The following is a 9,289-nucleotide window of genomic DNA, read 5'->3' as shown; positions in this document are numbered from 1 at the left end:
CCCCTCTCCGCAGTCCCCGCCGCCGCCGGCGTCTCCGCCACGGGAGCCGCCACGAGGTACGCAGCGTACCGTTCTGGAGTTCCGTCGCGAGGGTTTTGGATTTGGTCGTCTCACGGCGAGTTTTTTTTTTTTTTGGCAGGCGAGGAGGAGCGCGCCGCCGTGGAGCCCGAGGACCACCGGAGCCCGAGTCGCCACGTGTTGCCCGCCGATTCGACCCCCGCGCCGTCCCCCGCGTCGCTGGCGCCGATGCCCCAGCAGCCCAAAGGTACGGGTTCTCGGTCCTGTAGCCAGCGATTGAGCGGTAGGGTTTAGTCGGGATCCGTTTTCACGGTGGGGAATTTGTCCGCAGTGTCGGGCGAGGACGCGGTGCCTGCCAGCGAGGAGGAACACGCGGCGGCTGAGGAGATCGTGGAGGAGGAAGATGCGGCGGTTGAAGGCGAGGCTCTCCGCAGCTTCTTGGAGGTGCGAAATTTGGGCTTCTTGCGCTCAGATCTCCTGAACTACTACTTAGTTCCTATTTGTCTCTGAGAAGTTGTTTCTGTTTATCTCCATATTCTGCTACCTATTTGTGTTCTTTGCTAATGATTTCTAGGTTTCCTGTTCTTGCAGGAGTTCGGGGATCAAGCAGACGATTGCCCTATCCCGTCGCCGCGGCTGAAGGGGATCGCAACGCCAGACCGCCCTGCTGCCCTCCGGTTCCTAGGTACACATACAAGCTCGCACAGTAGGGTGGATCCAAACCCTATTTGCATCGTTGCTTGCAGACTTCTTGATATTTGGTCTTGTTTGCTCTACTTGTAGGGGACAGGTACAACAACCTGATGGAGAAGTACAAGCAGCAGGTGGCTAAGTGTGCTGAGGAGTGTGTCCTAGGTACACATACAAGCTCGCACAGTAGGGTGGATCCAAACCCTATTTGCTTCGTTGCTCGCAGAATTCTTGACATTTGGTCTTGTTTGCTCTACTTGTAGGGGACAGGTACAACAACCTGATGGAGAAGTACAAGCAGCAGGTGGCTAAGTGTGACGAGGAGTGTGCACCAAGGTTCGATGGCTTGAAGAAGAAGTACACGGCTGAGTGTGCGGTACGGCGTCGTTTGTACAATGAACTCATTGAGCTGAGGGGAAACATCAGGGTGTTCTGCCGGTGCCGGCCTCTAAGTGCCGATGAGATATCCCGTGGGTGCTCGTCAGTGGTTGAGGTCGATCCGTCCCAGGAGACTGACCTTCAGTATGCTCCCACAGAGAAAGAGAGGAAGAGCTTTAAGTTTGATCATGTTTTTGGACCGGCTGATGGTCAAGGTATTTAACTGCTGTTCCTGCTCTGTTTGATATACCTGAACGTCTGTTTCGAATTCATGGTTTTGTGATATGAAATGGAGGCTAAAAGCATGCCCAGGCAACAATTTGTACTAATAAACTAATAATTCGATTGAACTAATCACATATGCATTCCTTTCCTGAATACATTTTAGATATGAATTTATTTCCTGGTAAATAAAATGTGGATCATAATGCGTTTTATTCTAATAATTGTTTCCTTCAGAGACTGTATTTGCTGAGAGCTTGCCAGTCGTGAGGTCAGTGATGGATGGTTTCAATGTTTGCATCTTTGCATACGGGCAAACCGGAACTGGGAAAACATTCACTATGGAAGGTATTCCAGAGAATAGGGGTGTTAATTACAGGGCTCTCGAAGAACTGTTCAGGATCTCTGAGGAGAGAAGCTCATCTGTTGCATACACATTTTGCGTGAGTATACTAGAAGTCTATAACGAAAAAATCAGGGACCTTCTTGATGACAACTCTGAACAAACATCAAAAAGGTATATCTCCATTCCTTCTTGTTTATTCTGGCATTATAGTAAAGAATGGGGCATAATATCTTGTTCTATCTGAAGGTTGGACATAAAGCAAAGTGCTGATGGGGCACAAGAGGTGCCTGGTTTGGTTGAAGCTCCAATTTATACAATAGATGGTGTGTGGGAGAAACTGAAAGCTGGAGCTAGAAATAGATCTGTTGGATCAACCAGTGTAAATGAACTGAGCAGCCGCTCCCATAGGTAATTTCGGCACTTGTATCTCACTTGTTTTAATGAATTCAGCCCATATATCGGAATCAGCTGCCACATCTCAATATCCATGATTGACCATTAGCAACTAGAGTTAAGTTAGTATACTTGACATATTAATGGTATTATTTTCAGTATTTCATATATGAACTTCTATTCTACTTGCAGCTTGGTTAGAGTCACTGTTACGAGTGAGCATTTGGTGACTGGGGAAAAGAGCAGAAGCCACATGTGGTTGGTTGACCTTGCTGGAAGTGAGCGCTTGGCTAAAACTGAAGTAGAAGGAGAGAGGCTGAAGGAGGCAAAGTTCATCAACAAATCACTCTCTGCACTGGGTGATGTTATTGCTGCCCTAGCCTCAAAAAATACCCACATCCCATATAGGTCAGTCTTACTCAGTATTCCCATGCTTTCAGTAACTATCTTGCTCAGCTACTTGAAGAAGCATAGCCTAATTCAATTTATTTTTTGCTATCAAATATAGGAATTCCAAGCTAACTCATCTGCTCCAAAGCTCATTAGGTAAGTGACATTCTAAAAGAGTTATGCAAGAAGTGCACTATATCTAAATGATTGATTATAAATCCTCAGCATTGGAATGTCAAAACACTAAGACATTCTAAAAGAGTTATGCAAGAAGTGCACTATATCTAAATGATTGATTATAAATCCTCAGCATTGGAATGTCAAAACACTAAGTCAAAGAGATAAGAATGCTATGTTCACACCATGAATGAACTGTTGCAGGTGGAGATTGCAAGACACTTATGTTTGTGCAGATTAGTCCAAGCTCTACAGATTCGGGAGAAACTCTCTGCTCGCTTAATTTTGCTAGTAGGGTTCGAGCTATTGAACATGGACCTGCTCGTAAACAAGTGGATCCAGCTGAAAATTTCAAGCTCAAGCAGATGGTACGTTCATTTTTACCTTGCCTAATAATTATAAAATGCCTTTGCCATTATATTAACTGGTAATTTAATTCCAGACCGAAAAACTCTGTCATGAGGAAAAGGAAAATGCTAAGTTGAACGAAAGCTTGCAACTGATGCAGCTCAAATATGCTTCTCGCGAAAATGTCTTCAGAACACTTCAGGATAAGGTATGTTGTGTCAACTATCATTTCTGCCTGACGGGCTAAAAAATAGTTCATACATGGAACTAAGTTCTGACATAACCAATGCTGTGCAACAGATAAGGGAGACTGAGCAAGCATGCAGAACTCATCAGCAGCGGGTAAGTAAGAGAACTCATCAAGCGTACTTCCTACGTCCCATAACATAAGTATATGCATGACTCTTTTCTACTGTGTGCCTTTTTCTCTTCTACTGTTTTTATGAACATTTCTTGTGTACAGGTTAGAGAGCTGGAGAATGAATTAGCTAATGAGAAGAAGGCTGCGAGGGATACGGGTAGATCCACATCCACGAGGCCATCATTTGCTCCCGTGAGGCAGCAGAGACCACCACTTGCTCCTATGAGGCAGAGACAAGCAAGCAACAACATACAGCCACTGCCAGGCCCTTCCAGACTGAGGCTTGCTGGTAAGGGATCTTCAGTTCAGAACAAAGAGAACATCCCTGTGGTAAACAAGGCTGCTGGTAAAGCACGGCGTGTATCTTTAGTTCCTACGATGCGACAGATCCCTCTCCAGCCTAAGAGGCGATCCTCGATTGCGATCCTACCAAGCGAGAGAGAGAGGATCTCTGTATTTCCTGACAAGAGGCCAATGTCTCGACTGTCCCATATCCAAATGCCAACAAGAGCACGGGCTACTTATAATTCAATTCAACAAGCAGCAGCAGAACCGGCGGTTGATGCAACTCCTGATGTCAGAGGAAAGTTCAAAGGATTCGAGTTTGGCAGCAGCAGTAAGTTCTCAAGCCCTCCAATGTGGAAGTCAAGGAACAATATTGCAGGTTCTGGAAATGCGAGCAAGCTATGCTACAGTATCCAGAAAAGAGTAGCTCTTGGTTCATCACCTGCTCAACCACGAACTTCCTTGATGTCTGGTGCTATTGGTTCATCACCTGCTCAACCACGAACTTCCTTGATGTCTGGTGCTGGCAGCATCTTCGATCCAGCAGTGCGTGAACAAATAATGGCAGGGAGACTCGGGAATGCGCAGCGGGTGTTCAACTCCAAGAGGAGAATGTCTGTCCTCTAAGCGCTTGTTTTGGAACTGAAGATGGGTAAATGTTTGGAATGTTCAAATTGCTGCGGAACCGGGACATTGCTTGGAGAAGGCCAGTGGCTGGGAGTTTGTGTTGATAGGAGAACTTGTGTTAGGGTGATGATAAATGCTCTACTTTTAGGGCTGTGTATAATTATACCCTGATGGGTTTGTTGGATTAGCTATTGGCATCTGTCTGGATGCTTTCATTTCATCCTAGAAGCTGCTTGCTTATGCTACTTTTATAAGAAAACCAGAGTACATCACTCAATTATTCTAACCTGAATCTACATCTGAATAGTATTCAGTTGCATGTTCGGTTTACATGCTTTGTGTCTGTGTTGACTGAAGTAATTTGTTTTTGTTGGATTAGCTATTGGCATCTGTCTGGATGCTTTCATTTCATCCTATAAGCCGCTTGCTTATGCTCTTTTATAAGAAACCAGAGTAGCATAGCATCACTTAATTATTCTAACCTGGATCTACATCTGAATAGTATTCAGCTGCATGTTCGGTTTACATGCTTTGATAATATCTGTGTAGCATAACTCAATTATTCTGACCTGAATCTACATCTGAATGGTATATTCAGTTGAATGTTTGGTTTACATGCTTTGATAGTCTGTGTTCACTGAAGTAATTTGTATTCAGTTGAATGTTTAGTTTACATGCTTTGATAGTCTGTGTCCATTGAAGTAATTTGTTTTGTAAATTCGTAGGGCCTGTTTAGAAGAGGGGGTACTCCATCTTTCTTTTTTTTCAGTTCAAATTAGACCCAGATACCAAAAATTCACATAATGAGGTAGGAGAGTTCAAGTAGTTCGTTTCCCCAGTGTCTTTGTTAATTGTATGCCAGTGAAACCGCCAGATGTCATGAGACTCAGCAGAGTGAGAAGCAACGGAGAAAGAACGAACATAATCATGGAAAAAGCCAGATTACATCACGGTTGTTCTCATACGACTGAATATTGTTCATCTGCTAATAGGATACTTGGCAAAAGGTCCAATTACACAACAGCGGTTCTCATAGGACTGACTAATGTCCAGACCTGTTCTTTTCGAACTCCCTGACGAAAATTCAACAAAGTGGGTTGCAAGAACTACTGTGATGTAGAAGTAAAATAGAATTGATGCCCTACTAATCAAACACTCCAGAACCACTTAACGTAATCTGAATGAACAAATGTCAAATCTAAAAGAATAATCAGTAATCAGGTCGCAAAACCGTAGGCCGCAAATAACTTGGTCAGCTGCATCCTTGGAGAGCCTGACTGCTGTAACTTTGTCGCACCAGCTTGCTCTGACAAAACTCATCAGCGCTACTGCCATAGCTCAAATCTTTAGATCCGTTGACACAGAGAAGCTGAACTGGCAGTCTCTCTGGTGAAGCCATTGCATGTTTCTCCAGCTGCAAGCAGTAGCTCCCAAATGTCTCCAGGTTCACTTTCAGCCTGAAGTCCAGGTTAAACAACAAATCCAGCTCAAGCCGATTCATCTCGATTGTGCTGATTCCTCCTACTCTAGCGTAGAATGCATTGTTGAAAAACCTGCAAGGCATGTATTTGAGAAAGTTACTGGGAAACCTGCACACACGTTTGTCATTCTTCTGCAGACAACATAAACGCTAAGATCTACCTAGCTCATTTTTTGGGAGTCACATGCTAACCACTGTTCCATAGATCAGAATAGACACAGGGACAACTGAAATCATGCTGTTTGCAGGCACACACAAAATAGCAGAATTGACAAGCAGCTCCTATGAATGCACAATGCGCAAATAACTGGGAAAATTATTTAGATATACAGAGAGAAAATGTTTACTATAAAAAAAACTAACCATGCAAATCGCTGCTAGTAGTTAGTACACCCAGAGAGCAAATCTAGACATAAACTAGTGAAGTTGGTTTATTATTAACTAATCTAAAGCTACCATCAAATCTGGACCAAAGTACATTGCCTCTATTATTTTCTTTATCTTTATCTTGAGTCCTAAAGAGATGTCGATGTTTTCAGCACTGCAATAAGACAATCTACAAAAAACTAATGGTGTAGCATTTTTCTTCAGTAATTTGCAAGATATTTCTATTATCTGGAGGCAGTGACTTGACAACCAATCCAAGTAAACTTGCATGACGATTTCAGATAATTTAACATGTTTGAATCTTTCAACTAATTTTACTGTGGTTTTCGTAGCAATCCACGGCCTCCTAGCTAGTAGGGGCGTGAGATCAATGAAACACTTACTTTGCTACATCCTTCTGTACAGAGAGCTACTTAAAAAACAACTTGCATGCAAGCAGATATATAAATAATTAATGAAAAGCAGTTACTGTGAGTACTTACGCATCATCCGTGAATTTGGCAGCAACCACCACACTTGTAATTAGCAAGCGATGAACACTAAAGGGTGTCATGTATACATGTGGCTGCTGTAGATATCTCTCCATGTAGACAAGTGCCAACACAAAGCAGGATGGACTGCACTCAGCATACTTGAAAATGCGTTCCGCGTAGAGCTGTATACTAAGATCTGGTATCCTTTGGCCATGAAAAATAGTGGTCGACTCCTTTACTTTTTTAGAATCTAGTAACTTTTCATTCTTCTGAACTGCTCTGCAAAGATATGTTGCAAGAAGCGACAGGACCTTTGGAACTTTACTATCTCTTTTCTTTGACTGTGATACTGTCAAACCCAATGTCAGGTAGCTCTCCAAATGCTTATCACTGGCATCAGTTGTAGATGACTCCATTGGCAGACATAAGTACTGCAAAAAGTTAAGCAGTTGTTAATGAACAAATTTTTCTGAGCAGCAGAAAGTAGACACTTTGAAGCGGGAAAGAAAGATTCTCCTAGTTTACTTATTACTGCACAGAAATCTAAGAACGCATACAAGACAATGAAATGAAGACTGAAGCTATTTTCCCAGGCTTATAGCATTGCACAAAAACTCATACTTCCATATATTTTCAGAAGATGAGTAGCCAAACGCAGATTTGGTCAGGCGGTGAACGTGCTTCCTCCACATGTTGCGCTAATTTGCTTTCATATTGCACGATATAATCCAGATACGGTTTCCAAGTCTTGGATTCTCTAAGGAATTTGCTAAACTACACAAAAGAATATAACAAGAGTAAAACATGCGGATGGTCTATGAACTTGGCAAAGATGTTCACGTTAGTCGTTCTACTTGAAAAATGTGGTGGACAGTCACTAAATTGGCAAGTTTGTGCACGCATGGCCAAATTTGACAGGTCACTAAATTGGCAAGTTTGTGCACGCACGGCCAAAACCTGGTGGCATATGATGAGTTGCACAGGTGTCGCGCTGACGTGGCTAACTTGGCTTCATGTTAGCCAGACAAATGTGCAACTTAATTGACGTTTAACTCACGTCAAGATTTTCTGAACCGATTTATTTTTTGAACCGAAGTAACATCAACATGAATCTGCTTCCTTCTTCTTTTTTTGAGCGTGTAAGTATGAAGCTGTTTCAGAATATATAAGCACTGCAACCTAATTGGGTGTTCTCCCAAGTTGGCATATTATGGGCGTGTTTGGTTTTTGCCGGTGTTTCACCTACCAAAGATATGGCTAGCCAGAGATTCGTTTGAGATTTTGCTTGACCATGATGTGGCCAATATTCTGCTCTAAAAATGAACTGGGGTTGGTAAAGGGGCACTGGCATGCCAAAAAAGCTGCAAACAAAGACCAATATTTAGCCATGACCAAAAAATAGGCAGGGTGCACTTTGGTTACAATCCAAAACATACTCTATCATCCCCTATCCCATCTAGAAGATTAATACTACTACCTCCACAGGGGGGAACAAAAAGAAGCGGATAAAGAGTAGTATTCTTCTATTTTTGGTATATCTTCCGCCTCTTTTATAAATCCAAACCCTCCGCAGGGAGGGGAACAAAAGGAAGAGGATAAAGAGTTGGCAAGAAAACACTCCCAGCTCCGTAATGCCGCTGCGCCCAAATCTACTACCGTCACCCCCCAAAACCCGGGCCAACCATCAGATCAAGCGGGCAAGAAGAAAATTTCTGGTCCCGTAACCCTCCTGAACTTGTACTGAATCGACCCTAGGCGCGATTAACTCACTCGAAATAGAGCAGAACGAGAAAAGCACAGCAGATTGGGAGCGACCAGGGCCGGAATCCACACCAGTAAACCCAAATGCCGCGCGATTCTAGCGAACGCACGCGCTTGCCCCGGCAAGATAGGCAGGTAGGATAGCAGTACGCTCTGTAACCTGAGATCTAACTGACAATGAGCGGAGACAGGAAGAAAGTTGGTGAGATAGCTGAGCGCGGATGGAGAGATTCTTACGGGTTGATGGATGCTTGAGCTCGGGGAAGGAGGCCGGCGCCTTCAGGCCGGAGCTCGCGGCCTCGCTCCCCTCCCCTCCACCACCAGTCCACCGTCTGCTTTCTTTTGGAAGAGAATGCGGCTAGCCAGCCACTGCTTGGATGCTGAGAGAGAGAGAGAGGAGTATGTGTCATGTGTGTGGGTTTGTTATCTAATCACTTATCTGAGACATGTCATTATCTGCTGACAGTAATGGTGTGTGTGTGTGTGTGGCTCTTGTTTGTGTTCAAAGGCCAACTTGCCGTCGACATAAAATAACAGGCAATCAATCAAATTCAAAAAAAAGTAATCAAACACGTAACTACTACTAGTAGTACTGTGCTATAAAAAAAACAGTCGTTTGCATAATAAGAACTCTTAGTTAAGCAGGGCATGCTTAGTCCAAAGCGGAGTGCGTGCGTGCATCCTGGCATTCCACCTCTGCGTGGAAGAAGAAAACAAATGTGCAGCACGGTTGGTCGGTGCTCCTTGCCTCTCTTCTTGTATTTTCCTATCTGTGGATCTGTCGGTGCCAGGAAAAGCAGAGAGGGAGAACGTCGATTCTGTTTCCTTTCTCTATTGGGATTTTTGGGAGATTGAGGATCCGCTCGTGATGATTATATAATGGCGAAGACCGGTGGCAGCAATGGGAGACCGATGCGTTCTCCACTTCGGATGGTTCCTAGTCGGAAAGATTA

The 9,289-nt window shown here is 43.8% G+C and overlaps 2 protein-coding genes across 3 annotated transcripts; one reads left to right on the top strand and one right to left on the bottom strand.

Annotated features, from left to right (window-relative positions):
- The first annotated feature begins 608 nt into the window (after positions 1 to 608).
- On the top strand, positions 609 to 4,574 carry LOC124647233 (kinesin-like protein KIN-14J). Its single transcript, XM_047187200.1, has 11 exons — positions 609 to 703; positions 802 to 873; positions 972 to 1,301; positions 1,546 to 1,825; positions 1,901 to 2,062; positions 2,240 to 2,455; positions 2,556 to 2,593; positions 2,819 to 2,982; positions 3,057 to 3,170; positions 3,263 to 3,304; positions 3,426 to 4,574. The coding sequence occupies exons 2-11, from the start codon at positions 822 to 824 to the stop codon at positions 4,233 to 4,235; spliced, it is 2,208 nt and encodes a 735-aa protein (XP_047043156.1). The 5' UTR covers positions 609 to 703; positions 802 to 821; the 3' UTR covers positions 4,236 to 4,574.
- A 570-nt stretch (positions 4,575 to 5,144) lies between these two features.
- Positions 5,145 to 9,134, bottom strand: LOC124706621 (cyclin-P3-1-like). 2 transcript variants are annotated; one of them, XR_007004501.1, is made up of 4 exons: positions 8,574 to 9,134; positions 6,585 to 7,006; positions 5,346 to 5,788; positions 5,145 to 5,308 (listed from the first exon to the last, which is right to left on the bottom strand). XR_007004501.1 is itself a non-coding variant. In XM_047238299.1 (3 exons), the coding sequence occupies exons 2-3, from the start codon at positions 6,989 to 6,991 to the stop codon at positions 5,488 to 5,490; spliced, it is 708 nt and encodes a 235-aa protein (XP_047094255.1). In that variant the 5' UTR covers positions 6,992 to 7,006; positions 9,031 to 9,112; the 3' UTR covers positions 5,145 to 5,487. The 2 variants fall into 2 exon arrangements, 1 of the variants encoding a protein (XP_047094255.1); XM_047238299.1 differs by having other exon boundaries at positions 5,145 to 5,788; positions 9,031 to 9,112.
- Positions 9,135 to 9,289: the final 155 nt, after the last annotated feature.

The sequence above is a fragment of the Lolium rigidum genome, chromosome 4 (assembly GCF_022539505.1).
Source record: "Lolium rigidum isolate FL_2022 chromosome 4, APGP_CSIRO_Lrig_0.1, whole genome shotgun sequence".
NCBI classification, from domain to species: Eukaryota; Viridiplantae; Streptophyta; class Magnoliopsida; order Poales; family Poaceae; genus Lolium; species Lolium rigidum.
Note: the sequence above shows the minus strand (reverse complement) of the source record. Positions and strands in the feature narration are given on the sequence as shown.

What these genes read in the sequence shown, in the direction of transcription:
- LOC124647233 (XM_047187200.1), top strand. Translation starts at nt 822, where the DNA reads ATGGAGAAGTACAAGCAGCAGGTGGCTAAGTGTGCTGAGGAGTGTGTC. An exon ending in TGGACCGGCTGATGGTCAAG is followed by an intron (nt 1,302 to 1,545) that starts GTATTTAACTGC and finishes TGTTTCCTTCAG; the next exon opens with AGACTGTATTTGCTGAGAGC. An exon ending in GCAGAACTCATCAGCAGCGG is followed by an intron (nt 3,305 to 3,425) that starts GTAAGTAAGAGA and finishes TCTTGTGTACAG; the next exon opens with GTTAGAGAGCTGGAGAATGA.
- LOC124706621 (XM_047238299.1), bottom strand. Translation starts at nt 6,991, where the DNA reads ATGGAGTCATCTACAACTGATGCCAGTGATAAGCATTTGGAGAGCTAC. An exon ending in GCCAAATTCACGGATGATGC is followed by an intron (nt 5,789 to 6,584) that starts GTAAGTACTCAC and finishes CATGCCTTGCAG; the next exon opens with GTTTTTCAACAATGCATTCT.